The following is a 19016-nucleotide window of genomic DNA, read 5'->3' on the forward strand; positions in this document are numbered from 1 at the left end:
ATGGGGTTGGGGAGGGAGGCATCTAAGGGCTGGGGGTCTGGGTGATGGGGTTGGGGAGGGAGGCCTCTCAGGGCTGGGGGTCTGGGTGATGGGGTTGGGGAGGGAGGCCTCTAAGGGCTGGGGGTCTGGGTGATGGGGTTGGGGAGGGAGGCCTCTCAGGGCTGGGGGTCTGGGTGATGGGGTTGGGGAGGGAGGCATCTCAGGGCTGGGGGTCTGGGTGATGGGGTTGGGGAGGGAGGCCTCTCAGGGCTGGGGGTCTGGGTGATGGGGTTGGGGAGGGAGGCCTCTCAGGGCTGGGGGTCTGGGTGATGGGGTTGGGGAGGGAGGCCTCTCAGGGCTGGGGGTCTGGGTGATGGGGTTGGGGAGGGAGGCCTCTCAGGGCTGGGGGTCTGGGTGATGGGGTTGGGGAGGGAGGCCTCTCAGGGCTGGGGGTCTGGGTGATGGGGTTGGGGAGGGATGAATGCAGGTGTGGATAGAAAACCCCCTATCTTAACCACTCATGCTACACTGCAGTAATACTACACTGGTGTTCCCTGGCTACATGCCCTGCTCATTCATAAAAGTGAAATCAACTGATGAACTGAACTTAAAACGTTCACCATCCCTGAGTTAAACCTGAGCCCCTGTACCTTGCATTCCTGCAGGCCAGGATCAACCAACCAGGATCAACCAACCCGACACACCGGTCTTTGTCTGCTCTTGTTATTGTTTTCACAACCCTTCAAAGGGAACGCATGAAACAGAAAGGAGAACACATTTTATAATGTTCCCATACTTCGTTGTATTTTTACGCAGTGTAAACACATGCATTTCCGTTTCGAGAGCCCCTGATTATTTTCCTAATTTTCTACACACATTCAGTCCGGACACAACCCTACTGTCTGGGACAAAAGGCAGGGCGCAGTTTTCGTTGGCTCGGGTGAAAACGGTTGTTTTTACACACCTTCCACAATAAACATCCCAGGCCACAGTTTATGGTTTGAATAGGAGGGCAACCACATCACCAGCTTTGTAGAAGATCACAAATGCTGCATGGTCGCACACCTGTCACAAGAAAGGTTTATTCACATAGAAGGCTTGCAACAAAGGAAGACTGCATCGCTCGATGTGTTTTAATCAAATATACAGAGGGGGGTGTTGAATCGAAGAATAGTCTTTAACAGTCTGCTGGCATCAACCACTGTGATACTGTTACAACTGTGCTTTTTGATTATCTACTGCACTTATTACTGTTCATACTGTGTTGCTGGTCGTTTTGGATAAAGGAGTTTGCTAGATTCATACCTATAATGTGAGCCAGAATAAGAAGTCCTGGGAAGAGTATTGAGGCACACCGACATTAAGAATGTAATTAATTTTGTTGTTCTGTTAAAGAACTCTTCAGTCCTCGTTGCTAGTGACAGCGGCCACCACCACATGAATGATCATCATCGTCATTGTAATTCGATGGTAATAACGATGACGAATCATGAATAATGATGGTGATCGAAATGATACCCATAGAGCAAGTTATAAAGATATTACGAAATATGTGGAATGATGGGGTAGTGATTTGCTCTGCACTCCCATACACGTGGCCACGTCAAATAAAATTGAAAAGCTAAAATCCTGAATTTTGTTAAGAGATCTCAAGCGTCTCTCAAAAAAACAACATACAGACCTTGTAATAACACCATCAGGATATGTTAACAACAAACAGACCCTGTAATAACAACATCAGGACATGTTAACAACATGACATGAACGCATTACTTCCCCGATTGTTATCAGTATCAGATTAGGGGAAGGAGGATACACAAGGGGCGTGTCTTATTGCAAGAGAACTAGGCTGAACCAATAGGAGCTCAGGGTAGATAACCAACCTCCTGCACACCTCTATAGTAAATTCTTGCGTCAGCCTATCACAGCTCGGCTCGCTGAAATATATGCACCGACCGTGGTGCATATCGCAATTTTCAGACTTGACAGTCGACTCGTGTCTTATTTCTTGGAAGACATCACTCCAAGCCCGAGTTCACCGGCGAGTTTCATCGGGATAACCTGCGAACAGCCTGGAAAAAGGGGAGACATTCTGAGTGTCCCACAAGAAACGGTTCCGGTAGTCAATATTGAAAGAAGCTGTCATTTTTTTCAACGGAAAGACTTAGACAATGACAGCTGCCGTTTGATTTTCTCCGGGAAGTTTATAGAAAGAAAATTTCCTTCCAAAATTTCAACATTACAAGAAAGTTAAACGATAATCCTCTGCGATGGATTCAAGCGAGAAGGTAAAGTCTATCTAAAACCATGAACCGGTCTGACGCTGCCGGGACGGTATGAATGCTTCTGTGTGTGTTCACGCGCGCTCGAGTCTTAAAGGAGATTTCTAGAGATGCAGTTTGCTGTTAGCTAACTTACCAAAGACTATAAAAAGTCGAGTAGCTAGTTAATTCGCTTAAGTTAACTTTTTAAACAGCAAGTACGCTTATCTACAGAACCTCTTCTCTTTCGCTAACGTTTTGTCGAAAACCTGGAAAACGAGTTTGACAAGCTCTGTTGGCATTCTGCCGGTACAGTAGCTCTGCAATGGAGGTTTTTAAACGTGGATGAAGGCTAGCTAGCTAACTTCAGCTAACGTTAGTTATGTGACAGTGTTGAGTTTAGCTGTCTCCCATCCAGAGCAGGACAGGGTCAGCAGTTATCTAGCAGTATGCTGGTCTACCGAGCTGCTCCCTAGATACCGGCGGCGTCAGACCCCTCTGCTATCTGGCGCGTGCACGATGGCAAGACTTTTTCATGAGTCACGTTCCGCGTGGGGGACATCTACCGCCTCACTTCTGGGCAAGTGTGTGTGTGTGTGTGTGTGTTTTGGGGGTTTGTGTTTGGATTGTTGCTACGGTCAGAGTGGCTATGTGTGCCATGACAAAGGATGGCGGGATCGTGGTGTACGTGTGTAAACCTATCTGGATTTTTATAAAGTGATCTTCATCTCCCTCTGATTAAAGTTAATTCGTTAAATTTATTAATCGATTGCTAGTACCTAGTAAGATAGCTACAAGATAATTGTACCCAATTAGATCAATGTAAAGGTTATCGGGATACGAGTCCAGACTCCACTTATGCTAGACAAGATAATACAGCTATATTAGTCTAAGCCCGTGATATTCTTCAGAGGGAGTCGTGACCCAGACTGCGTTTAGTATGGCTGCCTGGTGTTTTCGGTGCGGTCACACTGGTGTTTGACAGCTTATCTTACATCCCCTTTTTTCTCCGTAACAACCGAGTAGCGAACACAGCTGACTGATGCCTTATTTGGCTCGTCTGTGTGACTGTGCCATGCCGCTGTAGTGTGGACGTGAGGGCGAGACGGTCCGAATCCCTCAGAGACAAAAGGTTCGCAGATCCTGGCAGGTCCTTACTTACAAATATAGGGGTCATGCTTTCAACTAGCATCCCACTTTCACTCTTTTTTCACACTCTCGCTCTCTCTCTATCTCCCCCATTCTGGCTTTCTTTGTCTTTATCTACCCCCTCCCCCTTGTCTCTTTCCATCCTGTCTCTCTCCCCCTGTCTCTCTCTCCCCCCATCTCTCTCCCCTCTGTCCCCCCCCCCCCCCCCCCAGTCTCTCTCTCCCTTTGTCTCTCTCCCCCTGCTCCTGCTGTGGTAATCACCGTTGTGTTTCTGCTCCCTGATCTGAGAGCGTGTGTCCAGGCTAAACCCTCAGCTCAGCTGCCACTCACACTTGTCGATAATCAGCATCTCGTGGTTGGGCTTTGCATACCTGGCTTGTGTCTGCGAGCTCTGTGTGTGTGTGTGTGTGTGTGTGTGTGTGTGTGTGTGTGTGTGTGTGTGTGTGTGTGTGAGGGCTTGTTGACGTATAGTGAATAGACTGTTGCCATGTTTCGTGTTAAATACTGTGGTTTTAAACCTCATGTCGGTCGTAACAGCTGGTGTGCGTGAGAAAGAGAGGGCTTCTTCCCAGGGTGAAGGCCAGCGCTCCTGTAGTGACTTGCAAAGCGTTGACCTGCTTGGCATCTTGCAGTAGGGCCATGCCCACAGTGTTTAGTTAGTGTCAGTGTACACAACATTCGTCCCCGTAATAATGTCTAGTAAGGTGAAAAGTGAGTCACTTCCTGAGCAGGACGGTGGTTACCTGCGCTGGACACACACACCTGCAGGACGGTGTTTACCTGCGCTGGACACACACACCTGCAGGACGGTGGTTACCTGCGCTGGACTCACACACCTGCTTGTTGCTGTGGAGAGGCCTGTAGAGCTGGCCTCAACCTGACATCCAGCGGCCTTCTGTCCTTGCAGAGATAATGTCATTGTAATGTATTCATTCACGGGAGGGGGTGGGGCTGTGGCCTCTTGATCTGCTGTCAGATGCTGTAACTACTGAGCTGCACATACAGCTTGTTGCTACAACCCAGGCTTGTGATAAATAAACTATACATATCATATAAAGTATGAGGTGTTCACATGTACACACACCCTGTCCTCAGTGTTGGTCTGTCTGTCAGACTTAGTCACTGCGCTCTCAGCCTCCAGTGTGTGTGTGGGTGTGTGTGTGTGGTGAGGTAGCGGGCATCCATGTGATGTTAGTGATGTAGCCTGCAGTCAGAGCCATGGAGGGCTTTTAGCTCTCACTGGGAGAGAGGGGGCAGAGGAGAGGGGAGAGTAGAGGAGAGAGAGGGGGCAGAGGAGAGGGGAGAGTAGAGGAGAGAGAGGGGGCAGAGGAGAGGGGAGAGTAGAGGAGAGAGAGGGGGCAGAGGAGAGAGTAGAGGAGAGAGAGGGGGCAGAGGAGAGGGGAGAGTAGAGGAGAGAGAGGGGGAGGGGTTGTTAGTGATGGTAAATGGCTGGCTGGCTGGCTTGGTGTGTGTGAGGGAGGGGGATGGTGGTGTAGGCCACATCCTACAATATGATGACACACACACACCTTGCAACTCACCATCCTGTTCTCTTCTGACTGGAGGTCAGATGACTAGAACCACAGGTGGCTTTAAAGGACCAGGGGAGGAAGTGAACACTGTCCACTGGTCGTGCTGGCTGTGGAGAGGCTGGTCGGGCTGGCTGTGGAGAGGCTGGTCGTGCTGGCTGTGGAGAGGCTGGTCGGGCTGGCTGTGGAGAGGCTGGTCGTGCTGGCTGTGGAGAGGCTGGTCGTGCTGGCTGTGGAGAGGCTGGTCGTGCTGGCTGTGGAGAGGCTGGTCGTGCTGGCTGTGGAGAGGCTGTGGAGAGGCTGCCCCCCCCCCCCCCCCCATGCTCTCAGCTCCCCCCCGCCTCGTTCCGTTCAGAAATCGTTCCGTGTGGCATTGAGCCAGCTAACATTTTAACCACTCACTTCACCACCATTACTGTTAGATGTGCCTGTGCTGTAAACACAGCCAGCAGCAGGCTGAGGTGTGCCTGTGCTGTAAACACAGCCAGCAGCAGGCTGAGGTGTGCCTGTGCTGTAAACACAGCCAGCAGCAGGCTGAGGTGTGCCTGTGCTGTAAACACAGCCAGCAGCATGAGGTGTGCCTGTGCTGTAAACACAGCCAGCAGCAGCATGAGGTGTGCCTGTGCTCTCAGCCAGCAGCAGCCTGAGGTGTGCATGTGCTCTCAGCCAGCAGGACAAACACTGAGGGGAACAGGAGAACACAGTGTCACTGTTTAGTAGTTTTTCTTCAAGGTTCCATAAAAGGCCTAGACTAGGCTACATGTGTCGTGGTCTTGGTCAGGCTACATGTGTCGTGGTCTTGGTCAGGCTACATGTGTCGTGGTCTTGGTCAGGCTACATGTGTCGTGGTCTTGGTCAGGCTAGATGTGTCGTGGTCTTGGTCAGGCTACATGTGTCGTGGTCTTGGTCAGGCTAGATGACCTTGTCTTGCTGCAGGCTGCACAGCCACATCCGTGTTGAAACCATGATGATATAATGATGTATGACATAATGGTGACTGGGCTGAATTTCCCCCTTGTCACGCCCAGCAGCTAGCTGAGCTAGCTCAACTAGGGAAACCATAGCTCAGCTAGGGAACCATAACCACTCTCTCTGGTGTTCCTAGAGAGAGTTCTGGAATGTCTTCGCCACTCTCTCTGGTGTCTTCGCCACTCTCTCCCGCCAGAAAGAAGCCTGGTAGGAACACCAGAGAGAGTGGTTATGGTTCCCTGACTGCAGCCTTGTCTGTGTGTGTGTGTGTGTGTGTGTGTCTCCTGGCTGTTTCCTGGTGTGGGGGAGGGGGCAGGGCTTCCTAAAGTTCTGGCTGTGGCTAAACACTCATGTTATGGAAATCTGTGTGTGTGTGTGTGTGTGTGTGTATACAATACAACTGTAAATGTGTGAGACAGACAAGCCAAGGTGTGTGTTGTGAGGTATGTAGGTTAAAGGTAAATATGTCACAGAAAACGTCTTCATACAAACACACACACACACACACACTCCAGTCTCAGCTGGGATGGAGCTAGCTCAGATCTCATATTCATGGAGTCCTTCAGGCTCTTAAAGGGACACACACACATACAGCAGTGTGTGTTTACAGCCTCCAGAGTTCAGAAAGAGAGGGGAAGACGGAGGGTGGAGGGGGAGGTGTTTAGATGCTCTGAGTTCCCTTCCTCATGTCTCATCCTGTGAGGGGGGGGGTTGTGTCATGACATCACTTACTGGTGCTGCTTACACAGGAAGCTACGCTCCTTAAAAACGACATCATGCCCAATACACAAATCTGAGCTGGAGCTGGGGCTCCGCCCTTAGGTTGTAGGTTAGCCAATCAGAAACCAGGAAACTAGGAGCTGGAAGGGTCATTGAGTCCACAAAGGAATGCTTTAACCCAACACAGGATGTTAACGTACAAACACAGCCTGGAACAAACACACACAAACACACACACACACACACACCCTCTAATGCCACTCGCTCTCCCCCACTCCTCCCAACCCATAACCACGGGCGAAGACATTCCAGAACTCACAACAATGTTCTAGCTCTCTGAGAGTAAATATTCCAACATGTATACCATGTAGGCTAGACCTTTTAAAACTCTGGCTTACATATCCTCCCCTCCTCCTTAGAGAACAGGCCCTCTGCTCAGCCACAAGGTTAGACTGCAGCAGATTATTCAGATGGAATCTGGGTCCTAGTCACAACACAGGCAGTATGCTCCAGAAAACACAGCAAGCAGCCTCGACCATTCAGCTTCTCTCTAACGTCAGAACAGTCATGTCATTATCAAAACAATACCACAGATAGACAACCCCCTACACACACACACGCAAGGGTGCACACACACACACGTCAGAAACAGGGTAGGGATGAAGTCCATGTGACAGTACAGGATGACGATGTGGTCCCAGCTATGTTAGGAGGGTGGTTCTTCTGAAATGAGACTGTTGTGTAATCTCTCGTTCTACGTGAACATGAAGAGGGCTGGGGCCTGTTTTCTCTTTCTTTCTTTGGTTCCCTCCCTCTCTCTAAAGGGCAGGCAGCAGTAGTTACTATATGGAATGAGGAACATGCTGGGATTAAGTCCACCATGTTGTCTGAAACAACAGGAACAGGGACAATGACTGGAGCCCCCCTCCCCCCTCCCCGTCTCTCTCAAAGGGCTGGGTGGGGTGGAGGTCTTCGTGGTCCTTCAGCCCTGCAGCTCACTGTCCTGACATCCTGTTCCAGACTCCTTAACTTCCCCACGACCTCCCGACCCCCTACTACTCCCCCTGTATGCTTCTTGAGGCTCCTCCCAGCTGCCCCCCCCACCTCTCTGGATCTATGTCATTTATGGTCCAGAATGTAAACATGACTCAGAAACAGGAGTCATTTCAGGAACAGTGTCGTATTGTTTGCTGTAATAAAACAGTCCGTTCCAAACATGGACGTGTGCACTGGAACCTCCTCTTAGCCTCTTTTTACTGTTTGATAACTTTGATCATCTTAACAAGAATAATATATTTGTTGTGCTTTTGTTTTCTGATGACAGCTTGTGTCTCCACTAGTCCTTATGTTTTCCTCAACAGTGCATCGTTGTGTTTCCTCCAGCCCAGACTGGAGGCCCAGTGTGTGTCCAGGGTTAGGGTTAGGGTGTCCAGGGTTAGGGTTAGGGTGTCCAGGGTTAGGGTTAGGGTGTCCAGGGTTAGGGTTAGGGTGTCCAGGGTTAGGGTTAGGGTGTCCAGGGTTAGGGTTAGGGTGTCCAGGGTTAGAGTTAGGGTGTCCAGGGTTAGGGTTAGGGTGTCCAGGGTTAGGGTGTCCAGGGTTAGAGTTAGGGTGTCCAGGGTTAGGGTTAGGGTGTCCAGGGTTAGGGTTAGGGTGTCCAGGGTTAGAGTTAGGGTGTCCAGGGTTAGGGTTAGGGTGTCCAGGGTTAGGGTTAGGGTGTCCAGGGTTAGGGTTAGGGTGTCCAGGGTTAGGGTTAGGGTGTCCAGGGTTAGAGTTAGGGTGTCCAGGGTTAGGGTTAGGGTGTCCAGGGTTAGGGTTAGGGTGTCCAGGGTTAGAGTTAGGGTGTCCAGGGTTAGGGTTAGGGTGTCCAGGGTTAGGGTTAGGGTGTCCAGGGTTAGAGTTAGGGTGTCCAGGGTTAGGGTTAGGGTGTCCAGGGTTAGGGTTAGGGTGTCCAGGGTTAGGGTTAGGGTGTCCAGGGTTAGGGTTAGGGTGTCCAGGGTTAGAGTTAGGGTGTCCAGGGTTAGGGTTAGGGTGTCCAGGGTTAGGGTTAGGGTGTCCAGGGTTAGAGTTAGGGTGTCCAGGGTTAGGGTTAGGGTGTCCAGGGTTAGAGTTAGGGTGTCCAGGGTTAGGGTTAGGGTGTCCAGGGTTAGAGTTAGGGTGTCCAGGGTTAGAGTTAGGGCGTCCAGGATTAGGGTTAGGGCGTCTGGATGTTTCCTTCTTGCTTGTTCTTAGTTCCAGCCCACCATCAGTCACTGTTACACCTGTCTGTTACACCTGTCTGTTACACCTGTCTGTTACACCTGTCTGGTACCAGACTCTTCTGGTACACCTGTCTGATACACCTGTCTGGTACCAGACTCCTCGAGTAGCCAAAACATGAAGCACACATTGTGAACAACCAAAGTAAGTGCCAAAGGGAATAACCATAAGAGCATGTAGTTAAACAAGTTACAATTAAACAACATGAACCGCTATAAGTGCAAGTGTACCTGTGGAAAAAGCAAGCAACAATAATAAAAACAATATATCACAGCGAGTACAAAAATTTAAATCAGTTACCACTAACCACAAGAGCAACAAGTCTCTAAGCAAGAGTCATTGTGATCCTTGAGGAAACTAACATCGGGTCAAGCGAACCATTCCTAAGTACCATTGTACTCCCGGAACAAGTGCGTCTTGAGCCTTTTCTTGTTGAGTGTGTTGAAGTTTGTATCAGTGCAAGGTTCTCTGTGTGTGTGTGTGTGTGTGTGTGTGTGCTGAAGACAGGTCTTTTAGCCTGCTTCAACAATGTCCAACAAACACAAACATTCCAAACGTTCTACTTTTGGTTTTGTCCTGTTTAGCTGCACAAGTTAGTCTTGGGAAATGCCTGATCTTTTGCACACATGCAGATACTATTTGTATTGTGTGTGTGTGTCTCTCTCCTGTGTGTGTGCGCGTGCATTGTGTAACTCCTTGTGTAACTCCTTGTGTCTCTCTCTACAGAAAGTGACCTTCCCGCTGATGCTGGCTGTTGGAGCTGCTGTGATTGGCTCGCTGCAGTTCGGCTACAACACCGGTGTCATCAATGCCCCTCAGAAGGTGAGGAGGTGGTGGGGGAGGAGAGGAGTGAGAGGAGAGGAGGGAGGAGAGGAGAGGAGGAGAGGAGTGAGAGAGGGAGGGAGGAGAGGAGGGAGAGGAGGGAGAGGAGAGGAGGGAGGACAGGAGTGAAAGGAGGGAAGAGAGGAGGGAGAGGAGGGAGAGGAGAGGAGGGAGGAGAGGAGGGAGGAGAGGAGGGAGGACAGGAGTGAAAGGAGGGAGGAGAGGAGTGAGAGGAGGGAGAGGAGGGAGGAGAGGAGGGAGGACGGGAGGAGAGGAGGGAGGAGAGGAGGGAGAGGAGAGGAGGGAGGAGAAGAGGGAGGAGAGGAGGGAGAGGCCATAAATGACATGACATGTGCATGTCTGACCTCCATGTTTTGCCAGAGAGCTCCTCCATCCCTGTCTCTCTGCTGGGACGGTTTGGCTGGTCAAGCTGTTCTCTGTTCTGTGTGAGAAAGATGAGGGGCTAAGAATAACTCAATCTGTGTAGTACAAGTTGTACCCCCACTCCCCCTCTCTCATTCCTTCTCTCTCATTCCTTCTCTCTCTGTCTCCTGGGGGGAAGTACTTTATGAAAGTCAGTTTCCTTTCAGTTCAGTCAAAGACAATTTATAATCCAACTCCTTTTAAAACGGCTGTACTTTCAACACGTGCTATTAGTACGTCTGTTTGGATACAAGCGTGTAAACGGATCCTAAACAGGAACAGTAGTTCAGAGCTCCTGAGGTCAGAGCCATGAGCTGGACCCCAGGATGGTGTCTGGAGCTGGGGCAGGTCCCCAGGGCGGTCCTGCCTGTACAGACACACCAGCACCACACCCTGCTCCTAAACTGGGTTTACTGGAACGTGCCGGTTGCCTGGATACGGGCAGCCCCGCCTCGGCTTTCGGAACGGGAAGAGACATGCCACCTCACCTGACATGTCTCTTCCTGTTCCGTGCTGCCGTGGCGACAGAGCGGTGCTGGGATGGTGCCTCCTCTCTGGAACATTCCTCCGGCGTCACATGACCCTTCTATAAGCGGGAGGGAGGGAGGCAAGGAGGCATGGAGTAGTTGACATGTAAACATGACATTACCTCCCCATCTCTACCAGCCTCACATCACCTCTACCAGCCTCACCTCCCCTCCCCCATCTCTACCAGCCTCACCTCCCCTCCCCCATCTCTACCAGCCTCACCTCCCCTCCCCCACCTCTACCAGCCTCACCTCCCCTCCCCCATCTCTACCAGCCTCACCTCCCCTCCCCCATCTCTACCAGCCTCACCTCCCCTCCCCCATCTCTACCAGCCTCACCTCCCCTCCCCCACCTCTACCAGCCTCACCTCCCCTCCCCCACCAGCCTCACCTCCCCCTCCTCCTCTCACTGTGGTTGAGGGTGTGAGTGATCAGATCAGAGGTGACACTGTTTGAGAGGCTACAAGAGCAGAGGTTAGACCAGGTAAGGCTGCAGGTGGGCAGACAGACAGGTGGGCAGACAGGCAGGTGGGCAGACAGACAGATGGGCAGACAGACAGATGGGCAGACAGACAGGTGGGCAGACAGACAGACGGGCAGACAGACAGGTGGTCAGACAGGCAGGTGTTCAGACAGACAGATGGGCAGACAGACAGATGGGCAGACAGACAGATGGGCAGACAGGCAGGTGAGCAGACAGGCAGGTGGGCAGACAGACAGGTGGGCAGACAGACAGATGGACAGACAGACAGGTGGGCAGACAGACAGATGGGCAGACAGACAGGTGGGCAGACAGGCAGGTGGGCAGACAGGCAGGTGGGCAGACAGGCAGGTGGGCAGACAGGTAGGTGGGCAGACAGGCAGGTGGGCAGACAGGTGGGCAGACAGACGGGCAGACAGACGGGCAGACAGACAGACAGGCGGGCAGGCGGGCAGGCAGGCAGGCGGGCGGACGGTGCAACAAGCGAACAGATAAGCAGTGTACATAGTAACATTTGTACACACAGTAATCAGCCGTGGGTGGTGTGTTAAACAGTGTTCTTCATTGTGTCACAGCAGGTGGCCTGACCAGTTCTGCAGCTGAATTGCTACCTTCATACAGTACGACATCAGGACTGTCAACACCACACATTCTCACTGTTCCTTTCAGTGAAAAAAACATCACTAAGCTAGGGGCTTTCTGTACATAGTGAACCTTAAATGCAGAGTGTACCTTTAAGATCCTCTAAGAAGCCTGGTAGGGGAGGAGGGAGAGGGTGTGGTAGACAGTGTTTATCAACACTGAGGCTGGGGAGGGAGTGGAGGAACAGGACCATGACATCACACCTCATAACACCTCATGCCTACTTCCTGGTTTGATACTCCACCCTCTGCTGCCCCCTGCTGGCCAATGTTGACGCTCTCCTACCGTTCTGCTCACGTTCCGCCGCTTTCCCCCTGCTCCAGATCATCGAGCAGTTCCTGAACGAGACGTGGTTCGAGCGCTACCAGGAGCCCATCTCCAAGACCTCCCTCACCACCCTCTGGTCCGTGTCGGTCGCCATCTTCTCCGTCGGAGGAATCTTTGGCTCCTTCTCTGTCGGACTGTTCGTCAACCGCTTCGGAAGGTACGCCTGCTCTCCACCGGCTCATATTTTTGAAAACTTTAAATGTTGTGTGTGTATTTACCTGTGTGTGTGTGTATTTACCTGTGTGTGTGTGTGCAGGAAGAGGTCCATGCTGATGGCTAACTCGCTGGCCTTCATCTCGGCGACCCTCATGGGTTTCTCCAAGCTGGGCGGCTCGTGGGAGATGCTGATCCTGGGCCGCTTTGTAGTGGGGCTGTACTCTGGCTTATCCACGGGGTTCGTGCCCATGTACGTGGGGGAGGTGGCCCCCACTGCCCTGAGGGGGGCCCTGGGCACTCTGCACCAGCTGGGCATCGTGGTGGGGATCCTCATGGCACAGGTGGGACTACACAGGGTCTAGGGGAGGGTCGATGGGTTGTCTAAGTGTTGGGCTGTGCGTGTGTGTGTTCCTCCACAAATCTTGATTACCTCTTTTTTTTGTTCTCTGTGTGTGTCTCTACCTGTGTGTGTGTGTGTGTGTGTGTGTCTCTACCTGTGTGTGTGTGTGTGTGTGTCTCTACCTGTGTGTGTGTGTGTGTGTGTCTCTACCTGTGTGTGTGTGTCTCTACCTGTGTGTGTGTCTCTACCTGTGTGTGTGTGTGTCTCTACCTGTGTGTGTGTGTGTGTCTCTACCTGTGTGTGTGTGTCTCTACCTGTGTGTGTGTGTGCGCACGCAGGTGTTTGGTATGGAGGCCCTGCTGGGGAACGCGGCCCTGTGGCCCTTCCTTCTGGGCTTCACCTTCCTGCCTGCGGTGCTGCAGTGCATCCTGCTGCCCTTCTGCCCAGAGAGCCCCCGCTACCTGCTCATCAACAAGAACGAGGAGAGCAAGGCCAAGACCGGTCAGCTCTCACTCTGATACACACACACTCTGATACACACACACTCTGATACACACACACTCTGATACACACACACTCTGATACATACACACTCTGATACATACACACTCTGATACATACACACTCTGATACACACACTCTGATACACACACACTCTGATACATACACACTCTGATACATACACACTCTGATACATACACACTCTGATACATACACACTCTGATACATACACACTCTGATACACACACACTCTGATACACACACACTCTGATACACACACACTCTGATACACACACTCTGATACATACATACTCGCACACTCTCTGACACTCTCCTCCCCCCCTCCCCCCAGCTCTGAAGAAGCTGAGAGGGACGTCTGACGTTGGCGCGGCGATGCAGGAGATGAAGGAGGAGAGCCGGCAGATGATGAGGGAGAAGAAGGTGACCATCCCGGAGCTGTTCCGCTCCCCTCTGTACCGCCAGCCCATCCTCATCGCCATCATGCTGCAGCTCTCCCAGCAGCTGTCCGGCATCAACGCTGTGAGGCTCCGCGCTTACACACACATGCACACACACACACATGCAGACACACCCACACACACACATGCAGACACACACACACACACACACACATGCAGACACACACACACACACACACACACACGCAGACACACCCACACTCACACACCAGCTATGTAGGAGCACTCTCGTCTTTTACTCTCGTCCAACCTCTAGTCTTCACCTTTCATGTTGTGAGGAGACGATGGTGTTTCACTGTCATCAGGAGAGGTTGTAACCCCACAGCTCAGACCGCAGTGGCAGTATTGAGCTGGTCTTGACCGGTTCCTTCCGGTTCCGTCTGGTTCTGTGTTGCAGGTGTTCTATTACTCCACCAGCATCTTTGAGAAAGCAGGCGTGGCCCAGCCGGTCTACGCCACCATCGGCGCCGGCGTGGTCAACACGGCCTTCACAGTGGTCTCGGTAAGTAGCGACACTCGAGGAGGAGAAGGACAAATCAAATGTTTATCATTAAATAACAAATTATGTGGTATTTTCAGAGTTCTCTGAGAAAACGTCAATAAATAGTGTGGTGTGTTGTGATTGGTCCCTGTGACTGACCCCTCCCCCCTGCTGTCTGTAGCTGTTTGTGGTGGAGCGGGCAGGGCGCAGGTCGCTCCACCTGCTGGGGCTGATGGGGATGGCCGGCTCTGCTGTCCTCATGACCATCGCTCTGGCTCTGCTGGTGGGTCCTCACACTCGTACACACACACCAGCGTTTCCTACAGAAACTGTGTTAGTTAAGGTGGTAGGGTGGGGTTTGCCAGCAGACAGGCAAACCCACGTTTTTGACAACGTAGTTAAAGCGGCAGGCGTGTGTTGTTTAGGCGGCCGCCTGCAAAGTGCTGCGGGACACCGTGCACACACACACACACTCACTCACACATACACACTGCTGATGTGTGTGTGACCCTGTGCTTCTGGCCCCTCAGGACAAGCTGCCCTGGATGTCGTACATCAGCATCGTTGCCATCTTCGGCTTTGTGGCGTTCTTCGAGATCGGCCCCGGGCCCATCCCCTGGTTCATCGTGGCTGAGCTGTTCTCCCAGGGGCCGCGGCCCTCGGCCTTCGCTGTGGCCGGCTTCTCCAATTGGACCGCCAACTTCATAGTGGGCATGTGCTTCCAGTATGTGCTGGTGAGTGGAGGAGGATGGAGGGAGGATGGAGGGAGGATGGAGGGTGGAGGAGGTGGATGTTGTAGGACTGCACATGTGTGACATGTCCCCTGTCCCCCCTGCAGGATCTGTGTGGCCCCTACGTGTTCGTCATCTTCACAGTGCTCCTGCTATGCTTCTTCGTCTTCACCTACTTCAAGGTCCCAGAGACCAAGGGCCGCACCTTCGACCAGATCTCCTCCGGCTTCCGCCAGTCGGCCGGCGGCGGGGAAAAACATTCCCCCGATGAGCTCAACAGCCTTGGGGCCGACTCCCCGCTCTGAGCCTCCCCCCTCCGCTATCTCCCCCCATCACCTCTCCCCCTCATCACCTTCCCCCTCCGCCTCAAGGAGAGCCGGGGGAGGGGGGAAGAGAGGCCCTCCTCTCTACTGACTGATGTAACTACTGACGCTTTTATGTCCTCTACACCTGACGCCCCCCAGCCCCCCTCCCCCCTCCCTCCTGACGCCCCCACAGCACAGATGAAGTGTGCACTAGGACCTGGCAGACCAGGGGGGAGTGGTGGTTCAGGGGGGAGGAGCCTAGAGCAGCTGGGGTACACATGGTTCTTTTTTCAAAGAAAACAAGATATTAACCAAGATTGATTGATTGTTTTTTGGAGGGGTCAGCAACCATTTTTTTCATGGAAATGCTTGATGTTCCTTCCCCCTTCCTGCGTTACTGTGTCTGTTTAGTCTGCAGCGTCTGCTGCCGAGAATGAAGTTCAGCAGGGTTCTCTGTGTCCTGCTCTGAGAGGACCAAGACTGTCTCTCCTCAACACCATCTCTGGTTGCCCTGAATCATGCCGTACACCGTGTCATGTGACGCTTGTGTCATGTGACGCTTGTGTCATGTGACGCTCGAGTCATGTAACGTTCGTGTCATGTGACGGTCAGTTAAAGAGAAAACGCAACATAGTACTTCCTGGGGTAAACATGATCAAGTACTTCCTGAGGTAAACATGATCAAGTACTTCCTGAGGTAAACATGATCAAGTACTTCCTGAAGTAAACATGATCAAGTCCTTCCTGAGGTAAACATGATCAAGTACTTCCTGAGGTAAACATGATCAAGTACTTCCTGTGGTAAACATGATCAAGTACTTCCTGAGGTAAACATGATCGAAAGATGGCCATAACATCAGGAGGAATTAGATTTGATAGTGGCGAACATTCTAACATGTCACGCTGTTGTTAGCTAGCTAGTGAAAGAATAGGTGTGTTCGACTTCATGCAGCGCCGAGGCTAAGTCACTGTGACGTAGCCATCAAAGTACCGTGAGATCGATTCGAGAACTGCCGGCTGTGTAGTCGAGTGCATTTCCTCGAGAGCAACTGCACGGGGTCTAATGACGACACCGAAAAAATAAGTTCTATATTGTATCTGTTTTTAATTCCTCCCCGACTGCAAGCGGCAACTCTCGCCGGTCGTTTCATGCAGCCGCAGCCGATGTCGAACACACCTGTTCTTAGCTTTGTGCTGCTTACGTATGCACTCATCATATTTTGTTTTACAAAAAGAAAAAAGATTGGATAATGTTACAAAAACAAAAGCTGTTGTTGGAAATGTTTTGGCATATTCTGTTAAATAGGGCCAGGGATGTGATCTAAAAGAGTTGAAAATACATTTTATATTTCAGCTCAACATTAACGTCAGACTGACATATATATGTAAAATCCGAATCAGATTCACAAAGCCAGCATGTATTATTGGCAAAAGTGTCTAAAATTCTATGACTCCTGAAAGGGTTTCCTGACCAGCGATCAACCAGGAAGCAGTATGAGATGTTACCAGGCATGTGCTTCACGTGTCTCCCTGTATGAAGCTCACATCACATGTTAGTAAGAGGCCGTCATGGTCCTGTTCCCACGGTTACAGGTCGCATCAAACAGGGACCAAAATGACTCTCTGCCTTAACAGAGCCTTCCTCTGTTTTATTCTTCCTGAAAGTGCTTCCTCCACCCTCTAGGGGGCAGCGTTCCTCTGCCCCCGGCCTGCCCTGCCTTGTGGGGTTTGTACTGTAAAGGCCAGTTCACATGGCTCCATCAACGTCCAACAAACACCAAACATTATACTGCTGGGTTTAGAATGTTTGGAAACATAACTGTCATTTTCACACTGCCCTAACAAACACCAATAGGGGTATCACACCAATACAACCCACACCTGCTGGCTGTTGGTGTTTGTTTGTTAGTGTTTGTTTCAGCTGTGTCAACTGGCCTTAACACCCCAGAGCCTTCTTTGAATTCTCGACAACATTCTCTTTGTTGGAAGATGTCACTTCTAATCCCAGAGTTGCCTTACAACAGTCACATTTCAAGACTTGACTCAAACATGGCCGAGGTATTTCTCAGTGACCTGGCCGGTCAGAGCTTGTGTGCGGCTGCTCTGGTCGTCTTCACAGAGGGTAAACACAACTGCTGCTTGCACCAACTCTGTCCTCATGCCCTAGTTACTGTCTGACTGCTCTGTCCTCATGCACTAGTTACTGTCTGACTGCTGTGTCTTCCGCTTTGACAAACCACCTCTTCTTTGAGACACGTTTTTTTAACTTGTTGAGTTGAAAAAAAGAATTTTGCTGCACTTTATCCTCAACAAGGCTGGTTGTTACATCTCTGAAGATCTTGTGGCATGTGGACTGGGCCTCTTAGCTGTATCACCCAGTAGTTACAGAGACACTGATGACAACTACCGCAATAACACACCCTGTCTGACGCCGCTGGGCCCACATGCACAGCCAGGAACACACCTGAGGGAACTGGAGGGTTAGGGTACACAGCCCAGTGCAATCTAAACTGTTCCATGACACATTGTGTGTGATGGCTCTGTTCACATGCCTGTCCATGATTGTGTGTGTGCACAAGTGTGTATGTGCATGTTTTTCTGTGTGTGCGAGGGATGTGTGTGTGACTGATGTGTGTTCACACGGCTTTGTGTGTGTGAGACCGATGTGTTCGCGCAGTGGAGTGTGGACTGTATGGAAAGCACTGCATCCTGGTCCCTTGTTCGTTCAGGATGACCAGTGAGTTACTGTCCAACATCCACATGAGAAGATGTGACTCTGAGATGGACAGCAGGGAGACGTTCTTTCAGACAGAGATACGTGACAACGTGTCTGGTGTTAATGTCATCACACTCATCACTGTTTAGAAATCACTGTTCGCCTTTCAACACGAGAAAAATATCAACGCACACCATCACCTGATCTACTGTTAATATTAGATGATAGCGGACTGAAATGTATAAACTACTTTGTAGAGATGAATATTACTAGTATTTTATGTTCTATGTCTATTACAGATATAGTAAACCAGCCTACCTACTTTTTTCTCCGATTTCTTTTGCTATCTGGAGATATATATTGAAAATAAATTTTTAAAAACTAACACAATCTTACTTCAGCGTGGCATCGGACTGTTGAAGGATAACTTTTGTATTTATTAGAAACTGTAAATTATTAGTTGTTTTTATTTTTCCTCCAAATTTAGTACAAGTGTGCATGTAACTCGTGGAAGCGCCTTTCCACCAGGGAGAGAATTCATGCGCGAGGTCTGAAAGTGCCGTTGTTTTGTTTTGCTTTTTTTCTATGCTCACACGTATTTGATCAGATGTGTAAATCAATAAAAAAATTCAGGCACATGAGAGACTCGGTCTGCTGTTTGTTTATGCCTGCTCTCTGCTAGTACTACTACTACAGTATACTAAAACATACTATTCATAATATGTTTACTGTATGCACCTGCCCACCAAAGTAAATTACTTGTTTGTGAACACTTACTTGGCGATTAAACACAATTCTGATTCTGATATACTACAGTATACTAGTAACTACTAGTAAGTAATTATTGTGGCCTCCCGCAATAACAGGGCGCAAGAACCCCCCTCCTCTGCCTCCACCAGAGGAGTTTAACCCCAGTGAACAGAATGTCGCTTTTTATCTTTATTCAACAATTTTTCGTATTAACATTTTGTGTACTATACACTATTTGCAAAACAAAATATTACATTACATTGTGATGCAATGTAAATATTTTTGCGACTTTTCGATTATGTTCAAATGTATTAACTTGTACACTATTATTAACTAAGATTTAAACAGCAAGCACATAACTACCTACAACAGTTTTCAGGCACAACATGTTGATATGCATTGTGACGCAATGTAATTATGTCATAATGGGCAATTTAATACTGAAATATGATGTTTGTTATGTTCATTCTCA

General features: G+C 50.3%; 1 protein-coding gene across 1 annotated transcript; it reads left to right on the plus strand.

The window, feature by feature from the left end:
* Window positions 1-1972: 1972 nt before the first annotated feature.
* On the plus strand, window positions 1973-18432 carry slc2a1b (solute carrier family 2 member 1b). The gene is made up of 10 exons (XM_067240835.1): window positions 1973-2267; window positions 9590-9685; window positions 12082-12242; window positions 12342-12582; window positions 12920-13082; window positions 13435-13622; window positions 13959-14063; window positions 14224-14325; window positions 14573-14776; window positions 14881-18432. Exons 1-10 carry the CDS (start codon window positions 2250-2252, stop codon window positions 15076-15078), a joined length of 1476 nt encoding a protein of 491 aa, XP_067096936.1. The 5' UTR covers window positions 1973-2249; the 3' UTR covers window positions 15079-18432.
* The last annotated feature ends 584 nt before the right edge of the window (window positions 18433-19016 follow it).

Source organism: Osmerus mordax, chromosome 1 (assembly GCF_038355195.1).
Source record: "Osmerus mordax isolate fOsmMor3 chromosome 1, fOsmMor3.pri, whole genome shotgun sequence".
In the NCBI taxonomy this organism is placed as follows: Eukaryota; Metazoa; Chordata; class Actinopteri; order Osmeriformes; family Osmeridae; genus Osmerus; species Osmerus mordax.

Coding starts and splice junctions, on each gene's coding strand:
- slc2a1b (XM_067240835.1), top strand. Junction 9,686..12,081: donor TCATCAATGCCCCTCAGAAG/GTGAGGAGGTGG, acceptor CCCCTGCTCCAG/ATCATCGAGCAGTTCCTGAA. Junction 14,777..14,880: donor TGTGCTTCCAGTATGTGCTG/GTGAGTGGAGGA, acceptor TCCCCCCTGCAG/GATCTGTGTGGCCCCTACGT.